The sequence below is a fragment of the Rosa rugosa genome, chromosome 2 (assembly GCF_958449725.1).
Source record: "Rosa rugosa chromosome 2, drRosRugo1.1, whole genome shotgun sequence".
Classification (NCBI taxonomy): Eukaryota; Viridiplantae; Streptophyta; class Magnoliopsida; order Rosales; family Rosaceae; genus Rosa; species Rosa rugosa.
The window spans coordinates 3,403,062-3,424,895 of NC_084821.1; the positions used below are offsets into that span (position 1 = coordinate 3,403,062).

Here is a 21,834-nt window from a genome sequence, read left to right on the forward strand (position 1 = left end):
GTAGAATAATGATACGTGCACTACCTTAATTCCTAAATCTCATCAAACCCATCTAATGTGCTATAATAGTATTAATCTAGCATTCGTTCATGATAAAAATTAGGAGACACATACCAGGATATTGCAGACCACTTTAGTTTGCCCCAGAGGCTTTAAAAAATAATAAAGCAGTCGGGAGGTAAGAACGACTAGGATGATTTGGGCCATTAGACGAGAAAATGGAGAATCCAAGGGATTTTGACCAAACCAAATGCCTTTGGTTTTGGAGGAATAACACAGGTATGAGCTTTCCCCCATTTCTATTCATTGGAGATTCATAGATATATCATATGTAGCCTCATGATCATTCCATGAACCCTCAAAAAGAATAAAAGCGCTAAATTTTCTTTTTGATTTAGTTAATTCCAATACGATGGTATCAATAAGACCAAACCAAGTTGGAAGCTCTAGGATGGGGATGCATGAGATTATAAGGTGAAAAGTGGTTCCTCTAGGGTGTCTCCTATTAGGTACTTTGAAACTAAAATTTGTACGAGAAAGATGCTAAATGTGAATGTTTCGTTTATTATTGAAATGGTTGATGTTTCAATTTTGGTATGAGTGGAATTGAACACTAGCTTGAGAAGTTGGTTAAGTTGTCCATTGGCGAAACAAACTCGTCACCCTTTACTCCGTCAGTTTTTCCATTATGTTAACACTCAATTCAATACAAAAGTTCAACAACTTCGTTCTGATAATGGGGCTGAATTTCTTTCGTTACAAAAATTTTTTCTTGAAGAAGGTGTTCTTTTTCAACACTCTTGTGTATATACACCTCAGCAAAATGGTGTTGTCGAGCGAAAACATAGACATATCCTTGAAACTGCTCGAGCTCTTCGCTTCCAATCTCATCTACCCATTAATTTCTGGGGAGAATGTGTTCTTACCGCTGTATATGTCATTAATCGCCTTCCCACTTTATTACTTCACAAGAAAACACCCTTTGAGATTCTTTACAATAAACTTCCTGATTATTCTCGTATGCGAGTTTTTGGTTGTTTTGCTTTTGCAACCGTCGTCAATCCATCTTCAAAATTTTCTCCTCGTGCTACCAAGTGTATTTTTCTTGGTTATCCTATGGGACAAAAGGCTTACAAACTTTACGATATTGAGACCAAGAAAATTTTCACTAATCGGGATGTGATTTTTCTTGAGGATACCTTTTATCATTCACCACAGGTCAACCCAAATGTCCAAAAACCACCGGCCCAGCCCATTCCTCTTCCTATCGTATCTGATCCTTTTCCCAATCCTTCTTGACTTGATACACATTTACGCAAGCGTACGTATCGTTGTCAAGATAGGGAAGTATTGTACCCAAGATTATCGTACCACGGGGATTAGTGGCTAACCCATAATCCTTGGGTGGTCGGAACTAAAGTCACTAAGCAAACAAAAGCAAAAGAAAAGGAAAATAAATAAAAATGCTAATCTAAGGCACCAAGCCCTAGCAATGCTCGGCTTTGGTTTTCACCAAAGCCTAATCAAAACTACAAGCCTAGTGGTGGCTATTTACAATGAGGTAGAAATGTCATTCAAAATTGTGATTGTAATTTTCTAATAACTAAATTGCAAGAATTTAAATGAAAGCCTTAGCTAACAACTAAATTAAATAAAGTAAAGAAAAGTGAGAAATGGAAATTAGGTCACTAGGGTATCCTCCTAGCCAAATTCAATGCACAAATATATTCCGATAATGGCCAAACAATTCATAATAGCATCAAGAACCGTACCCAAGGCTTTTCAAGGCTCATGGGTCATTAGATTCCTTAAAGGGTATTCCTACTCCGGATCAAGGGCCGTAGAAACTCAATTGGGACAATCTAGAGCCTTGTTAGGGCCTCTAGTTGCACCAAAAGGCGAAGAGTCCTAGAATCAAGGTTCCCAAGCTAGCCAATACGGCAATCGAAATTGGCATTGTAACTAACCATGTTCTAAACAAGTGTCCTAGCCATAAATTAGAGAAGTGATTAGGTCCCCTAATTTGTTCTAGACATGCTCATCTACACATTCAAGAGTTAATCAAGCTCCTAATCATGCATCTAAGCCAAATAATATAGAATAGAACATATGCCAAATACAAAATTGAAAACCATCAAATCAAAACATATTTATTACATTAAATCCATGTTAGGGCTCAAACCCTAGTTTCCTAAATAAACTACTCACAACCCATCAACAAATCAACAACAATATACATCAAATTACAATGAATCAAAGAGAGTACGGTAAAGAGAAGTGAGAAGTTATAAGGGCAAGTCACAATTGCTATGGAGCAAATATGACAAGCCTTGATTTATAGCTTCTCACTTTTACCCAAATTTAAATTTTGATGCTCCTTGCACAAATTGATGAAGATTTGTTGGTGAGGATGTGAGAAAAAGAAAAGAAAATGAAAAATGGAAAATGGAAAATGGGAGTAGTGGTCTCGGTGGGTGGGAGGAATAATGAGAAATGGGTGATTGGTCTGATGGGAAAGGGCAGAAGCCCTTCCCCTTTGCGTTGCGGCGCTCTAGGTTCAGAAAGGAGAAGAGCCTCCGTGTAGACAATATATAATTATATATGCATATATGGCTGGTCTCCAGGCTACCAATTACGAGAGAGAAGCAAAGGAGTGGTCTTAAGAGAAAGGAAAGGATAAGAAAAGATGGTGAGGTGGCTGCAAATCATTGGCGTGAAGGAGAAAGAGACAAATGGTCAGCAAAGTACCAATTAAGCAATTGGTCCATTGCTTAATTGATAGACCCCCACGTGCAGCTCTCATTCTTCTCTCTTTCTTTTTCTTTATTTTTTTCTATTTCTTCATTTTCTCTCATATATATATATATATATATATATATATATATATATATATATATATATAAAATCTTCTACACGATCTCATTATATTTTCACACCAATCATCAAGGAAGTAGTCGGGTTTCACTTCTCTCGCTGACATTAACCATGGTTGATCGGAGCCACTATTCAATTAGCTCCATTTTCGCATCATTTTCTCATAATTTCCGTAATTCCGCTTATTTTCTGTAAAATAAATAAAAATGGATTAATTACATAATAATTGACTTAAGGATTAGTTTTTTTTTTTTTTTTTGAATAGAAGTTGATTGTTATTCAAGAAATCAACAGCCAATTGGCCATAGCTTACAAAACTTACATAAGCAGTCCGGCAAGAAAATCCGGAAAACCTATCCAAGCTAAAGCAAACTAATTAAAATCAATGGGAAGCTCACATTTAAGCAAGCCTGCCCAAGCATAAGAAAGTTTCGCCTCCTACGGAAAGAAATCATTCAACTAGCCCTCACTTGCCAGTCACGTAATTGTGGTACAAGTAAGAAACTAGAAACGTCATAGAAGACTCATAGAAACCTAATCACACTCAAACAAGCTTAAGACCCCAATCAAAGCAATTAAACAATAACCAGCTCCTTCCCAGACGAGTTGGAGCTGATAGTTGCACCATCATTGTTACCTTCATCTTTCTCATTCCTCAAAGTACGCTTATTCCTTCGTCCAACAGGACGGCCTTTTTTCCTTGGAGCTGTCCCTAACGAAATCGGAACCTCCACCAACTCACCAAGGTGAAATTCCGGAGGTATGAAAGCCAAACTAGGCTTAAAACTCTTCTTTTTCACACCCAAGGTAAAATGTTTTGCTGAATTTACCCCAACATCCAGGTCATTTATATTGGCCCCTGCAGCAAAGTAGTCTGGCCCAGTCCCATGCAGCCCCGGCCCAATCCCATGAGCAATCCCAGTCAACCCACCGGTCAACCCTAATTCAAAAGTAGGGTTTGCCGCCGAATTTTCCGGAACGCGTACAGAGCTCCTCGCGGCCGGCGAACCCGATCCCATCACCAGCGTTCCAGCCACTTCCGCCACTCCAGAAACCTCTGGCACACCTAGTCCCACCGTCGCTAGCATCTCTGGCCCAACAACCAACCCAGAAACCGTCACTTTCGACGCCGCCAACCCACCTGGGTGTGCATCCACCGCGCGGTCCGACACCCCTAGAGCCAGCGCAGCGCACGCCACCGCCTCCAATCTGCCATCACATATACCCCCACCATGACCGAAAAAGCCACAAGCCGCACACAGCCCATGACATTTTTCATACTGGAGTTCCACCACCACCGAGACCGTCGAAGAGAATTGAAAGGTCCGCCGCACCCAAATCCTCCGCCGAACGTCCTGTACCACACGGATCCTCTGAATCGGATCCTTCCGCTGCACCGCCCCCTGATCAACCCGAACGAAGGAACCCAACGCTCGTCCAATTAGGGTTAAGGCCTTCTCGTTGCGCATAGCAATGCGCAACCCCTTCACCGCCACCCAAACCTCCAGGAGATGCAATGGAGCCGCCCCGAGATCTGAAACGCCATCATAGTCTGCTAGCAGCAACATAGAGTTGTTGTAAAACCATGGACCGCTTGAGAGAATCCGATTCTTCACTTCACTATCCTTGAATTGGAAGACAAAGATATCCTCCTCCTCCTGCCGGATCAGAACTCTCTCCTTCAACCCCCAAACGTTGGAGATCGCCGCCGAGAATGACGGGATCACCACCGTCTTCTTGGATAAAAGCCGACCGCAAAGGTAGAAGAATGAATCATGGATTGCATCCTCTCCTCCAACAAGGCTCACCATGGCCTCCTCAGAAAGTGCAGGAGGAGCCACCGTGTTCTCCTCCGCCATCGTGCCGCAACTCGATCAATGGTACGGCTAGGTCAGAGAAACCCTAGTAGAGCAAAGTCGACAGTTAAACAAAGACCCTTATTTGGGGGCTTAAGGATTAGCTTATTTCTAGTGTTTTAGATACAATTACATGCATAGAAATGCGTGTAATCACTTCTCCTTCAGCCATCGTTCCAGACCCACCCAATACACCTTCCACGCCTTCGTCATCTCCTCCACCTGTGTCAAACAACCCAATCCAGTCGCCTCCTTTTGCTCCTCCCTCTAATCCACCCGATCTTCCAGATTTTGCTCCGCCTGTTCAACCGGGCGATCCTCTTGCACACCAACCGGATGTTCAGCCGGACGATCCAGTCATTCCCGATTCTCTTCCTTTTGTTCCCGTTCAGCCTCTTCGTCGTTCTCAACGCTCTCGAGAACCCAACGTCCGCCTCAAGGACTACGTTTGCTCGCAGGTGATGCTGCCTCCACACCAATTGTCCTCGGCCTCGTCTCCAATCCAGTCGCCTCCTTTTGCTCCTCCCTCTAATCCACCCGATCTTCCAGATTTTGCTCCGCCTGTTCAACCGGGCGATCCTCTTGCACACCAACCGGATGTTCAGCCGGACGATCCAGTCATTCCCGATTCTCTTCCTCTTGTTCCCGTTCAGCCTCTTCGTCGTTCTCAACGCTCTCGAGAACCCAACGTCCGCCTCAAGGACTACGTTTGCTCGTAGGTGATGCTGCCTCCACACCAATTGTCCTCGGCCTCGTCTCCATCTATACCTGGTACGAAATATCCTCTTTGTCACTACATCTCTTATGATCGGTATTCCCCTAAACATCTCAATTATATTGCTGCTGTTAGTCGGGATGAGGAACCGACTTCTTATGAAAGTGCTGCAGCCGATCCTCGGTGGGAAGAAGTTATGAATTCTGAGCTTCAAGCTCTTACTGATAATCAGACATGGAGTCTCGTTCCTTTGCCTCCTAGAAAACGCCCCATCAGTTGTAAATGGGTGTACCGAGTCAAGCGCAACGCTGATGGGTTAGTTGAGCGATATAAGGCTCGCCTTGTTGCTCGGGGTTTTACACAGACTGCTGGCATCGATTATCATGACACATTCTCTCCCACTGCAAAAATGGTAACTGTTCGCTGTCTTCTTGCTATTGCTACCAGTCTGAATTGGTCTTTACATCTATTCGATGTTAATAACGCTTTCTTGAATGGTGATTTATTGGAAGAAATATATATGTCTCCTCCTCCTGGTCTTCAGCGACAGGGGGAGAATCTTGTGTGTCGCCTTCACAAGTCGTTGTATGGACTTAAACAAGCCTCTCGATAGTGGTTTTCTAAGTTTACAGAGGCTGTTCTTGCTGCTGGTTTTTCTCAATCCAAAGCCGACTATTCCTTGTTTATTCGAAAAGATGGTACATCTCTTACTGTCTTGTTGATTTATGTGGATGATATTTTGATCACTGGAAACAACATTGAGTCTATTAATGCTTTAAAGCAGTTTCTACATAATCGTTTCCGTATCAAAGACCTTGGTGATCTGAAATTTTTCTTAGGCATTGAAATAGCTCGTTCCAAGAAAGGGATTTACATATCTCAACGCAAATATGCCTTGGAAATTATCAAAGACAGTGGATACTTGGGAGCCAAGCCGGTTGAATTTCCCATGGAAGAATGCAGACTTTCAAACAAGGGAGAATTGCTCAAAGACCCTGGTGCATATCGGCGTCTAGTTGGTCGATTGATTTACTTGACCATCACTAGACCTGACATCACATATTCCGTTCACATTCTCAGCCGGTTTATGCATGAACCACGCCAACCTCACTTGGCTGCCGCTCTTCGAGTTATTCGTTATTTAAAATCAGCTCCTGGTCAAGGTTTGCTCCTCCATTCCCATAATCCATTAAATTTGAGGGCATTCTGTGACTCTGATTGGGCGGGTTGTCCCATCACTCGCCGTTCCACCTCTGGTTATTGTGTATTCCTTAGAAATTCCTTAATTTCGTGGAGGTCTAAGAGGCAAAAGACTGTTTCTTTATCAAGTGCGGAAGCTGAATACAGAGCAATGGCAGGTACATGTTGTGAGCTTACTTGGTTGCGTTATTTATTGGCAGATTTGCATATGCCTGTTTCAAGTCCTGCTATTTTGTATTGTGATAATCGTGTTCATTGCAAAAAATCCTGTGTTTCATGAGATTACTCGGCATATTGAAATGGATTGTCACTTTATTCGGGACAAAATTTTACAAGGTGAAGTTGTTACTCGATATGTAATTTCTTCACAACAATTAGCAGATGTGTCACTACAAGGGAAAACCCCTTTAATGACAAACCAGTTTTGTCTCCCATTCAAACAAATTTGTCACCCATTGGTATGGGTGACAAAATCATTTTGTCTCTAATTTTGTCTCTAATAGTGTGTGACAGATTCTTATCAGTGACGACAAGTAAATTTTGTCACCCAACCATAAGGGCGACAAAATACATTTTGTCACCTATACACCTATATTTTGTCTCCTAAAATTGTTCACAATTACCGGGAAATCCTAAATGGCGGGAAACTAGATTGCGGGAAAACTGAATTCGAAGGCCATTTTTTTAATATTTTAATTCAGTACATATATACTTTTGTATTTATGTTAACTTGAAACATTAACAAAATTGAAATCAAATGACAGTCAAATTGAAGCGTTCACTTTTATTCCAAGAAAAAATATATGGAGATGTAGCATTGATTAACCAATATCCAACATCAATGTACTAAATAGACAACAACATAAACATGTTCACTAAAAGATACTACCAAGTCAAAATATTAAAATTGTGGCCTTATAAACTACTTCCTCATCTTCGTGTTCTTCCTCGTCCTTATCCTTAGGCATATGATCATCATCCATCACCATAATTATATACAGCATATATAGCCTTGGACGGTAGCAACTTGACCCTCAATCTGCTCCATGTTCCTCGAAAGCTTTTCCATTGTACTTGTCAGCTCAGAAGAAGAGATCTCTGCCTCTAGGATCATAGACCAAATTCTACCCAAATTCGCCAAGATATTTACCTGCATAGGGAGATGAAATTCTATCGAATGGAACCAAAAAAGCCACAGCACATGGAACTAACCATAACCAACAGCATAAAACAGAGCAATGGAAACTTAATCCACTGAAATCTAAGATGTGGCCCAAAATAAGGAAGCATAATATAAAATGAGAAGGAATGAGTTGATCACTGAAATGGTGAAGCCAATAAAACCTGGAACAAAAACTACTGTAAATCATCACCACCACAAATCAATATAACTCAGATCATAGTAGGCAGCCAAAAAGGCAAGTACAAGAAAAAAGTTTGAAAGCTAGATAGTGGAAACCAATAAAGCCGAAGCTCTACCCATTCCAATTCCGGACTGCAGCCTCCACCAGCCAAATCCTAAAACACATCAATAAAACCATGATGCATCATTATTCTAATTGAATCAAGAAGATTTGGAGGAATAAAATTATAGAAAGGAGTAACTTGATCACTGAAACCAATAAACCCGATAACCCAACGACTTGCTGTAGACCCCAGCAGCCATCACCATCAAATGAGCCAAATCCTAAAGCACTGCACGAGGTAGGGGATCCTTCTGCAAATCCTTGAGCTTGATCAAGATGGGTTTCCACGCCATAGAAACAGTGTAATCATACCATGAAAACCCAGAAAGAAAACCAAATCAAAATTAGATCTTGAGCCCTAAACAGACCCAAACGAAATCCACCCCACTTCGAATCAAATTCGCACAATTGACAATACTAAATTATAATCAAAGATCAACACAATCAATGAGCATGAGAGAGGAGAGGAGAGGACAACTGACGATCACGGCAACATGGAAAATCAGAAATAACGGGCATTCGAGGTTGATTCGTCAAAGAGCAGGCAACACTCAGCAGTGTTAGTGGGAGACGTGAGGAGTGGGCGCGACAACTCTTCCTAAAAAGAAAACTTATTTAACTGTTTTCTCAACACCAAGAAACCTTACGACGTCGTATCTTATTGCCAAAATAGAGTTAGCGACAAAAAATTATGCAATAGGAGACACGTCCTATTGCCTCCCCTATTCCGCTTTCAGTGACAAAAAATAGTTGTCCCCTATGCTAATAATTCGTCACTGAAAAAGCGGTGAATTATGTTTATATATAAGACAAAAATTTTGGTGACAATATTAGGATTTCGTCGCCCATCAGATGTTTAGGGGACAAAATTTAGGTTTGTCACAAATAATTTTGTCTCTAAAAGGGTTTTTTCTTGTAGTGTGTTTACAAAAGCTTTGGGCAAAGAAAAGTTCAAACAGCTCATGTGCAAGTTGGGAGTCATTGATATTCACTCTCCAACTTGAGGGGGAGTGTTGGAAAGTGTATCTTGGCATTCAATTAGATTGATAGTGTATCTTGGTATGATTAGGATTGATCTGTTAGAATGTGCCGTATCAATTAGCATTCAATTGTAATTGTATTAGTTATCATTCCTTATTGATGATCCCCTGACTTGTTGGAGATCCTTAGCTGTACAAGTAGGTGTTTTGTATATATGATGAGTGTATCAATACAATCAATTCATTCTGCCTAAATATCTTTTTCCTATAGTTAGAACTGATTTGTATAAATTTATAGTTAGAGATGGCTAGAAGTCAGTTAATCAATAGACAGTGATCAAAGACATATGAGCTAATCTTACCTAATTTTTAAGTAAAAACAAAAAACAGACAAACAATCGTAGGCACTATAGATATTTCTTCAACAATCCTTCTAGGATGATCATCATCATTTAAGATTTTACTCTATGTATTGTTTAGAAACTAAGTGCCCCGATGAAATGACCAAACGATTTTCAACTTTGACAAGTTTTTCCAAAATGATTTTTAAAAATAAATCTATAAGATATAGATCATTGAATTATTTAAATTGATCGGGTGAGAGTGTACTCAAAAAAGGGGACTCATCTTTAGCTAAACAAGCTTCGTGACAATGATTAGTTGAACTGAAAACTACTTTGAAAGTGCTCGTGGAAAATTGCAGACTTAGATGTGTTAAAGTTAATGCTTAGTTCCTTGACCTTATTGAGTTAGTTTTTAACTTGAGTTAAATAAGTTTTTTTTTGAATATTTAAGGTACTTTGACTTTGTGTCTCATTTTGGTGTGTCTAACAAGATAGCCATTTAGTATGATACATGCATGGTTAGCTAGATACATGGGTGATACAGAGTCTGTTTTTGATATATGAACGATCAGATCATATCTTTTTCAATATATATGAGAAAATAGGTTTTGTGCTACAAGAGAGCTACAGACCTTTCATAAAAACATCTTCTATCTTTATGATTATACCATGCCATCACCTTTGTATCAAATATATATTGGTGTGTGTGTGTGATTGAGTATATAGTACATGAGATAAAGATCATCAAGTTGATAGAAGAAGAACATCAAGGCATTGTACCTAGTCAGAGTTGTGAAGAGTTACTTAACAATGTAGCAAGCTTGGATCAAAGGAGGTGAGTCTTAGCTCAACCCCAACAATTTCAGTACAGAGCAGAGAGTTCGTAAATATTACAATAAGACCATCTTCACTTTGCTTTTAACCAATTTCTAACTACAAGTAAATGCGTTTAGCCATTGAATTCTAACAACTTGATAACATAACCATCTCTTCCTATATCGATTCATCTCTTGCCAAAAGCATAGATCTGTTATGCATATTGGAGATAATCGAAAACAGACATTACGGAAATTGAAAGACACAATTTCACAAACACTAGGAGGGTTAGATCTCCAAAAGCGAAAAGATATAAAACCAGATCTAACAACTCTTAGAAAGCACATTTCTAAAACCAAGCATACACAAAACTAAATCAAGAACGTACATAATGAATATGACTAATTCTAGGCCCTCTCTCCTCTGATTCTCCGAGCAAGCTTAGTATCCTTGGGCATAATAGTGACCCTCTTAGCATGAATAGCGCAGAAGTTAGTATCCTCAAACAGACCCACCAAGCAGGCCTCCACCGCCTCCTGAAGCAGCAAAGATCAGTCTTGAAATCCTGAGCAATCTCCCTAACCAGCCTCTGGAACGGAAGCTTGCGGATCAGAAGCTCCGTGCTCTTCTGGTACTTCCTGATCTCTCTCAGCGCCACCGTTCCCGGCCTGAACCGGTGGGCTTCTACCCTCCTTCGGTCGCCGGAGCCGACTTCCGGGATGCCTTGGTCGCCAGCTGCTTGCATGGCGCCTTCCCTCCGGAGGTAAAGCTCAAAAATTTTGGTTTGTTTTGAAATGGCCTAGAGGAAAATGGAAACGTCTCGACCGTCGATGAGATTCTAATTTTAACGGCCGAGATCGCGATCCGTGTGCTCTTGTATTGGACAATGGGATTAATTTCTTAAATTAATACAGAACCAGCTGGATTTATTGTTTCCGTCTGTAATTGGGAATAGGGGTTTATCTTAGTCCGATTAGGAATAGGAAATACTAAACCCGAAAAGGTTATAAATAGCACCAGTGATATATTGAGAAGCCACAATTGGAAACCTCACTCTTGATTAGACACAAAAATGGGGAAGAGAAAGTCCAGAGCAAAGCCTGTGAAGAAGCGAGTGGAGAAGCTTGATACTGTTTTCACTTGCCCCTTCTGCAACCATGGCCGAAGCGTCGAGTGCAAATTTCACAAGGAGGAAATGGTTGGCAGCGCCGTGTGCTACGTTTGCAAAGCGAGGTTCGACACTAACATCACGACTCTCAGTGAAGCCATAGACATTTACAGTGAATGGATAGACGAATGCGAGCGGGTTAACAAGCGCCATTGTCCCATTGATATGCACTGATGATAGTATTAGGAAGAATATCGGTCAATATGTATTGACTAAATTCGATTTTGTTGCAAATTTTGGTTTTGTATAATTTTAAAAATCCAGAATTGGGCATGTTCATAATTTCAACATGATGTTTGTTACTTTTGTACTTCACCAGTTTTGAACTAGGAAGGTCGTATTTGACCCATAATTTCCTCAAGTAAAGCCATTCAGGCTCTTTCATCCAAAATCATGTTCAAATAGATTGGATAAACCATGAATAAAGAAAATAAAGAGCCACTCCGAAATCTGTATCTTCGAATTCAGTAAAAACAAGATGACAAACCAAATTTCTTCATGCACAATCCTAACTAGCTAGTTGTTGTTGCTGTTGTCTGAGCCGATCTTGTTTACTATTAAACCAATTGTTCTAAGGAGCATCTTTTGTTCCTTGTCACTTTCTTGATCATCATTATCACCTTCCACGTAGGGGCGTTTCTATGTAGCGGCTATCTGCGCTGTAACTTAATCTAAAATTTCATTTTTTGATATATATTATATATATAAGTGCCCTTATACAAATAAATTAGCTTCAGTTCAGTTGGCAAAGCAGCTGTGTTTCTTTTCACTTATGCTTTTTCCCCATTTTCTCCTTCCTTTCTTCTTTTATTTTTTTGTACAAAAAAGGGGTCTTTACATAGTGGTGTACCTACAAGTCATGCGTTAGTGATCCACTACGCCACTCTTAGGACAACATAGGTGGGTACTTCTCGATTGTTACAGATGTAGTTGAATTGACTAATTTCGCTAGCTAATTCCACCTTATCTAGATCTATCACGAGAGAATTTCTCCTCGAGGAGATTTGAATTTCTCACCGCTCCCTAAATATGTTGGGCCGTCTCTTGATTAGAACATGATTTCACCTCACTTAGGTCGGCCTCAAGGGGACTACTCTTTATTTGGATTGGTTTTGAGGGGATTTATCTCAATTAGACCCGGCCTCGAGAAGATTCCACCTTACTTAGATTAGCCTTGAAGAGATTTTACCTCACTTGTATTGACCTCAAGGATTTTCCATCACTTGGATCTTCCTCGAGAAAATTTCACCTCACTTGAACTTCCTCAAGGAGATTTCACTTCCTCAAGGAGATTTCACTTCATTTAGATACGACTCAAAAGAGTTTTTCTCAAACAAGTTGGACTGCTTCTCATTTAGTTACTATTTTAGTCCATTCTCTAAATTTTCCAACCCCACAGATAACAAGTTTGAAGTTAGATTTCAACAGTTTCATGCTTTTGAAATTTTCGTTCTTTAGGTGAATGTTGTTATGTTCTACAGTTCTAGGACCCATTTTTAGGTTGTGAATCTTGAAAAAATTAAATGGTTGATGTTGCTTGCTGAATCTGATTTCTGCTAATTAACACACCTACACGCCTTTGCCGACACCATTCCCGTCAGGAATAGTTTCCAATTAAAGAAAAGAAAAAAAACGGATATGTACTTTTATTGACGAACACTTCATAGCCAGAAGCTTTTCCATAAAATAATAAAATATAGATGGACTTACCTTTAGCGGTATTAGCGCCGTCAGCCAGAGCCTCTCACAAATAGATTGAGTGGACACACTTTTTACCCACGATATGTTCATCGCCAAAAACCTCTTATCAAAAAAATAAAAAACTATGTACCCATCTGAAAAAGAACTCACATAAAAATAAAATAAAGAGGATACATATCTTCGCATGCTAAAAAAATTATGGTATCACAAAAATTATTTTATATACTGAGAGAGCAAATGACCCAACATATATTATGTGATTTCAACTCTTGATATTATAGTCAATATTTTCTTTTTAATAAACCAAAAAGTGCACTTGATATTATCCAGCCGCTCATTAACTCCATTTACAAATTTATTTTTACTGTTTTGACTTCTTTTGTTTCACTTGCAGCTAAAAGTCAGATTTGTAAGGTAAGTAAGTGACTCACTCACATCTAACAACTACGACAATAGGATATGAGCGAATTGAGGCTGTCATCAAATTAATCAAATAAAAGGAAAAATTCGTTTTTGTTGAAGGATATCGACATAATGTGTGCCTCTACAAACTAGGGTTTAGAGTTGTAATAGGAAAGTACCTTAAGTATACTAATTGTATTCCGATTCTGTTACCTTTTGTGTACTCTGTAAACTCCCTATATAAAGGGCTCCTATTATCAATAATAAACACAATTCTATTCTCCTACAACACGTTATCAGCACGAGTTCTAACCCTAGCTTCAGAAAAAAAAAACCCTAGAAGAAAAATTATTTTTCTCTGCCGCCAACCCAAAACAGAAAAAAAAACAAAAAAAAAAAAACTCCATACCGGCCGTCCACCACCAGCCCAGCCTCAGCCCACCTCGCCGAAGCCTCCAGCCGCACCGCCTCCGTGCGCAGCAGCAGCCCAGCTCGCCTGCACCCACCGCGTCAACATCAGCATCAGCAGCGGCACCACCGGCGAACTGCAGCAGCAGAAGCGCCTCCGATTTGCAGAAGCCGCAAGCCGCAAGCCTGCAGCATCCGACCCGAGCTCGACCTGCCTGCAACAGCCCAGCCCGGCCGGCGACGCCAACACCTCCGTCCCCCGCGCACCAGCCCACCTGCCTTTGCGTCCCTGCAGCAGCCCAAGCCTCCGATCAGCCTGCCTCCGACCTGCAGCAGCATAGCCCGCGCACCAGCCCCTGCACACCGGCGAACTGCAGACGAACCAGAGGAAGAAATAGTCGCGAAAAAGAAGGGGGAGGAAGACCGAAAAAAAAAGGGAAAGAAAGAAAAAAAAGAAAAGGAGAAGGGACCAGGCCGAAAAAAAAAAGAAAAAAGGGAAAGAGAGGGGACCCGGCCGGCCAGAGAAAAAAAAAAGAGGAAAGCCCAGAAAAGAAAAGAAAAAAGAAAAAACACGTCTGCTCCAACACGCGCGTGTCCTCAAGTAAAATCACGTAAGTTTTTATAATTAAAGTTCCTGCTTTCTTGTATTTAAATCCCTTTTATTTTCTGTATAATATTGGAATATATGTTGCCAAATGATTTTGAGTACTTAACAAAGCGGAATTGTGGGGATTCACGCTTAACGAACTAAGAGTGTTCGTATGAACTAAGAGTGTTCATAATTAAACGAACTAAGAGTGTTCGTGTGAACTAAGAGCGTTCAAAATGCTTGGACTAAGAGCGTCCGTAAGCATCAAATTGTGACCATATTAAAACATCATTGTTGGTCTAATCCAAAAGAGATTCTTGGAAATTGATTTCTTGGTAGCATAGCTCGGAAATCTTATTATTTTAGTTTTCGTGGAAGTTTAGTTCCGAAACTAATATTTCTTCTCTTCTTATTTTCAGGATGTCGAATGAACCTAGACTCGACTTTCCCATGCTTGACTCAACAGGCTCGGATTACCACAGTTGGGTAACCGATGTTGAGAATCATCTCACTTCCAAGGGAATATTACCCATAATCCAGGCACCTAACCCGGATATTGAGTTCAACCGAACATCTACAAAGCATGCTCAAGCAGTTATCTTGATGCGACGCCATATGGATAAGGCACTCAGATTGGAGTATATGTCGATCAAGAATGCAAGAGAGCTATGGGTAGCGCTAGAAGAGCGCTTTGGCAATGTCCAAGATTCCCTCCTCCCTGACTTGAAGGTTCAATGGAACAATCTACGCTTTGCTGACTTCAAGTCTGTTGCTGAATATAATTCAGAAGCTCTTCGCATACAGTCCATGTTGAGGTTTTGTGGACAACCTGTCACAGAGCAAGAGCTAATTGAGAAAACTCTCTCCACCTTCCCTGTTTCAGCCATTGTGGTATCAAAGCAATACCGTACTGAAGTCAATGCTAGACGGATCACGAGGTTTCATCAGCTTATCAATATTATATCTGTAGCTGAGAAACATGATAACATACTCGTGAGGAATTATAATTCAAGGCCCATTGGAACTAAGAATGTTCATGAGGCGAATTATAATGCACCCAAAGGAGGGCGCAAGGAGCGGTACCCTAAGAATGGGGGACATGAGGGACGTATGGGCCCATATAACCGCCCTAACCAGGAAGGAAACCGCAAGTTTGGTGCGGATACACGTGGTGGTAATGCCACACGTGGGAGAGGGGGTCGTGGTATCCCTAGCCGTAATGGTGGCTCAATGGGTCGTGGTGGTGGCACCAACCCTCCTAGGGAACGCCCGCAACGTGCACAACGTGCACCTCAATTAAAGGGAGGCAGCCGCAATGATGAGTGTCATCGATGTGGATCAATTGAGCATTGGTTCAAGCAATGCAAGGCAAGTGAGGAACTAGCTGCAAGCTACAGGGCATATAGAGACATGAGAGAGCAAGAAGTGTACCTTGCAGAAGAAGAAGAAGATGGTGGAGATGTCAATCTCACCATAGAGGACTTCAAAGCTGAAGATGAAATGCACATGGATGCAACAGACTTTGATTAGATTAGTCCTTTTTATTTTTCCCAGAACTTTTGTAATGGCAATTTGCCTTAGTCAATAAATGACAATTGTCTTAAACTCTTTCTTATGTGGCAGACCCAATAAAATGTGATGTCTAGGAAAGTCATTGAGATTATTGGTACTTAAGAGAGCCTCGCTCCACCAACATCTCTCTCTACTTTCCTGGTCATATTTGATTGGAGTTACCAAATGGATAGAGTGACTACAATGTGTCTTACTTTGATTTTATTTTGGATTAGACTTTGGAAACTTTGATGTAATCATTGGCTATTAATAAAGTGTCAATTCTTTTACTTAATGTCTTGGACATACCTTAATTCGAACTTTATTATAAGAGCCAATGGTTTTCATGTGGAAACACATTATGAGAATGGACAGAGTTCCTTTGCATCACCTCTAATGACTACGGACATAAACGAGTATTAGAGAAACTTATGTGTCGCTCTAGTGGGTTGTATGCAACCACTATTTGAGTTGTTGAATCCAACTATGTCATGAGAGACGACTTATGGGATTTTGACACATATAGGCTTTGACATGATGATCCGTGTATTAAAGACTTACACGGACATCCATTTTCAGAACGAAGAAAAGTAAGAACCAAGAATTGGTTCGAGGAGCTGCACATACGCCTCATGGCGCTATGATTGTGCAAAGACAGGCCATACATGGCCGGTGCCGCCTACCCCCTGCGGCAAATACATGGCATTGACGCCATAAACTCCTCTATCTACTTCTCAAGTCTATTGTGACACTATGGCTTCACCAAAACCTTTATTGGTTGATTATAAAGCCCATGTTTCGTTCTGTAAAGCCTGTTATTTAGGATTGAGACCATCCTATGCAAAGGAGATTGAGGAAATAATTCCATTCTTACAAAGAATCTAAGGGAATTCTATGGATTTGATCAACCAACTTGCGGACCGTATAGATGTTTTATGGTGTTGGTTGATACGCAAACACGCTGGTCACGTGTTGTGCCATTATCCACTCGTAATGCTGCTTATACTACACTCCTAGCACATAACATATGGTTACGGGCTCACTACCCAGATCATCCCATTCAGTCAATTTGACTTGATAATGCTAGAGAGTTTACATCGACAGTTTTCAATGACTATTGCATATCATTGGGTATTGATATCAAGTATCGTTGTAATAACCCGAAACTTAGTATCACTGTAGAGCACTCTAAGATACCTTAAACTTAGAAATAATCCAAGTATCTTCTAAGCATTTATTTTCCCGTTTAGAAACCGATGATACCACATGCTATACTTACAAGTTATAATAGAGTTCTAGGAACTTACTAAAATACCTTAGTTCGTATTTCTTGTGTACACTCGATATTTGTTATTGAGCCCAATACTATTACCTATATTATTTTTGTGATGCATGTCATTTTAGTACTAGTTATTGCTAACACATATTTTGAATCTTACGAAATGACATATCAATCTTCGTATTAGTTTGAGAAAATGTGTATCTATGTGTATATCTATGTGTATATATGTATACATGATTCAAATGCCAATACATCTAGAAGAACTAATCTGATTTTTCTTTCTAACAACCATAACATTTCTTGGAAATTTCTTGGAAATTTCCTTGTAAATGCTTTGTAGACTTTCAACTCACTTTTGACTTACAAGTAAGATGCTAAAGATTAATTTTTAATGCATCTTTCTAGTCTTTATAAACATGAAGCTGAATCATTTTTCCTTCAAGCCTTAAGATCAAGTGCAAAACTGATTTGGAAGTCTTAGTTGTAGAGAAAACTCACCTCACAAATCCTTCATCCTTTTCTTTTAAGAAACTCCCTTTGTTTTTCTCAAAGAAGTCCAAGCTTGGATCCAAGACCAAAATCTTCACTTCACTTCTGAGTTTCTTAAGTAAGTACATGATTACATTCCTATATTCTTTTGCCTTTAAGATTTATCAAAGTGCATAACCGATGATAAAATGGAAAAGAATCTGTTTTGCTGCAGTCATATATTTTCGTGTTTGATAAAAGTTAATCTTGTCAAAAATAATCATATTTTCAGTTTCTTCATGAAAAATCCTTCAGTTTAGGCTTTTGAATCACTAAAAAAGGTTAAGAAATGAAGAAGTTATGGCTAATCAAAGTTTTCAACTTTTAAACTCGCTGGAAATCTCATACCGCCATCACAACTTCAAAAATTCATATCTCCCTCATTTCTTATCCATTTTCTACAAACTTTATATCAATTTGAAGCTTAGGACCTCTACTTTTATTCTGGAAAGTTTGAGAAGTAATGGTAAAATACACAGTACGTAAAGATTTAAACATCAAAGGTCAGTTTCAAAAATATCAGTTTCAGCACTGTTATGGTTCTTTTACCATTTATGGACTATATCACTCTGATCTGGACTACATGACTTATTCCATTGAATTCCTTATGAAAAATCCTATGACTTGGTGTCTTCACTTGACTATTTCGGACATGAATTGAACAAGTTATAAAAACAGAAAGTTGACAGTACTTGGTACTATTATTTTGATTGACGAATGGACACTTCGGACTAAGATTTCTAATACTATGAAAAGAGGACTACTAACTCTTTGACTACTAACTAATATTCTTTTACTACTTCTAATTTACAGTACCTTTATTTTATTGCACATTTACTTTCAAGTTTAATTTGCAGTACCTTTATTTTATTGCACATTTACTTTCAAGTTTAATTTGTAGTACCTTTATTTTATTGCACATTTACTTTCAAGTTTAATTTGCAGTACCTTTATTGCACAATTACTTTCAAGTTTAATTATAGATATATATATGTATGTATATTAATTTGTCCACACAATTTCAGTTATATTTACTTATGTAAGCTTGTTTATATGCTTATACTTTATTATTACATATTTTACTTGATTTCAGTTATGTATAAGCTTATTTTTAATTAGCTTATTTTTAATTATGTTGTTTGCTAGTGAATTTACTTATTTGTGTTATATAATTATGCTACATATGTTTTCATATGAGGTTATTCCTGAATATATGTATGTCTCTATATGTGTGTGTACATATACATATATTATGATCTATAATTTATAAAGATTGTATTTTGTGAATTTGATTATGTCTGAGAAGTACAATTGTGAAGCCGGATGTTATCTACATCCCCGTGCTTAAGTGAATTACTGGTAAATGTGTTTTGGTGTTATGAGACGTTAAGCCTGGGCCCTAGTCCCTTCAGATAGTGCACTATTATACTCTTAGGAAGGTTGCTTACTTTGAGTATACATACTTGGGTATAGTACGTTGGACCCTGGTATGCTGCGGCTTACCCATGCTTTGGTATTATGGACCCTAGCATGTGGTTTCCCGTGCTTTGGTATTATGGACCCTAGCACGTGGATTTATGAATTGTTACAGTCAATCTGGCTTTCCCGTGTTTTGGTATTATGGACCCTAACACGTGGATTTATGATTTGTTACCAGTTAATCCGAAAATTCACTAAAATGAAAAGTGTACTTATATTGTTTTGATCAAATATCTATCTGTGATATATTGTTAATATGTTATGGTGTTAAGTGAAAAGAGAATCGAGCATGCATTGTTTTGAGGTTATTTGCACCTATTATTGCTGCAGTATTTGTTGATTCGATAAAAGAGATGTGACTATGTGATATTATTATGAGTTTTACAAATATTGATATATGTGTCTGTTGTGTGTATACAAATATATACTTAAGATTTGGTGTGAACATATAAATGGTTCTCGGTACATTTTTACTTGGTTGTTCAGTTTTGATTTCTTATAAGACACATTAATATAAGAATGTAAGATGTACTTACTGGGTCTGTGTTACTCATGATGCTACACCTTCATGTTTTCAGGTAACGAGTAGATGCATGGGGAAAAAGGGAAGAACCTACTAGATAAAGAATATTTTTCTACTACTATATATTTCAAGTGAATACCTGTACTGATTTGAATTTTGCTTAACTTTGGTTACGTAAATATATTAACAATTTCGTTTTCTAATAAAAGTACTATTCAGGTATATCTATATATAGTCTTTTACTTTCTTTCAAAAAGGAAGTTTTATTTAGTTTGGCTCACATCCCAAATTCGGGTACCATATTTCAGTACAATATTGGTCTCAAGTTTGGGGGTGTGACAATCGTATTCCCATGTACACACCCAATTGGTCTCGCGGAAAAGCCACCATTAAACGACTACGATGGTAGCCCGGACATTGGTAATGCGCACCAATATTTCCGCTTGGGTTATGCAATATCGCATGCAGCTATGCTAATTCGTCTACGACTCATAGCAGCCACTCAACTTTTATTTGCGTTACAGCTAGTGACTGGGTTCGAGTCTAATATCTCGAATTTATGCATATTTGAGTGTGCGGTTCATGTGCCAATTGCGCCGCCACAGCGCATCAACATGAGTCATTGCAACGAATGCATATATATATAAGTCCGCTACGTAGTACCCTTGACAGGCGATCTCTATTTCGCTGGATTTGCGAATTGTCACTTTGATGAGACAGTCTTCCCGTCGTTAGGGGGAGATTAGAACGTCAATGTTCAACAGGAACGACAGGAATTGTCGTGGTCTGTCCCCACTATGTCTCATCTTGATCCCCTAAAAGTGACGAGATCACATATACCTGCTGCAAACATGCCTGCAAGGATTGATGTCCCCATAAGAGGACATGGTGTCACCCAGAGAAGATGGGTACGGCACCACCACCATGGATGGTGGTATGGTGACGCCACAAGGTGGCATAATGGCGTCATAGGCCATAGGTTCCGCTAGAGAGAGTAGGGGACCCATAGGTTCGATGGATTCTCGCCCTAAGAAGAGAACGAGTTTGGCACAACTTGATCCATTGATCATTGATACTCATAATCCGTCTCATGAGAATATTTTGAATTGTGGTTATGTCCAAGAGACATCGTTGGGGGACGCCTCAATGTTAGAACCAATTCCAGAGAATATAGAGATCTCTACGAACTACACTAGTGTACATGAGGACGTGGAATTATTGAGACCAATGACATCGAACCTTACTCCGTTGAAGAATGCCAACGTAGAGAAACTTGGCCTAAATGGAAAGATGCGATCCAGGTTGAATTGGATTCACTAACGAAGAGGAAGGATTTCGGGCCTGAGATGCCAACACCTCCTAACATAAAACCTATTGACATTAACAGGTCTTCGTTAGATAGCGTGATGAGAAAAAGAGATGGCAATCTCACCTTATGGCGCAAGGTTTCTCACAACGCCCTGGAATCGACTACGAGAAGACATATTCTCTCGTAATGGATGTCATTGGACTCCACTACCTTGTCAGTTTGGTAGCTTCCAAATAACTGAACATGCAGCTTACGAATGTGGTCACTACGTATCTTTATGGGGATCTAGATACGGAATATAATGAAGGTTCTTGTAGACTTCATTTACCCAAGTCAAGTGGCTCTAGACCACGGAGCGCATTTGCAACGAGGTTGAAATGCTCACTAAAATGACTACTTGATTGGGAAGGGATATGATGAACTATGCCCACGCGTTTCCATGACAAGTTCCGGATTTGCAATTGTCGCGGTTTATGTTGATAAACATAATTGGAACCCTTGAGAGTTAAGGGAAACCGTTGAACATCTGAAATCCGAGTTTGAGAGGAAGGACCTTGGGAGAACACAGTTCTGTCTAGATTCAGAACTTGTATACCGTGCCAATAGACATTTTTGATAAAGTCAAAGATGCACCATGGTCGTC

At 39.5% G+C, this 21,834-nt stretch overlaps 1 protein-coding gene and 1 pseudogene across 1 annotated transcript; one reads left to right on the top strand and one right to left on the bottom strand.

Moving 5' to 3' along the window:
- The first annotated feature begins 4,873 nt into the window (after positions 1-4,873).
- Positions 4,874-5,449, top strand: LOC133730182 (proline-rich extensin-like protein EPR1). The gene has a single exon (XM_062157822.1). It carries the CDS (start codon positions 4,874-4,876, stop codon positions 5,447-5,449), a length of 576 nt encoding a protein of 191 aa, XP_062013806.1.
- Positions 5,450-10,396: 4,947 nt separating this feature from the next.
- Positions 10,397-11,572, bottom strand: LOC133730183 (histone H3.2-like; annotated as a pseudogene).
- Positions 11,573-21,834: the final 10,262 nt, after the last annotated feature.

Bases quoted from the DNA above. Each gene is read 5' to 3' on its own strand.
- LOC133730182 (XM_062157822.1), top strand. From the start codon at position 4,874: ATGCGTGTAATCACTTCTCCTTCAGCCATCGTTCCAGACCCACCCAAT.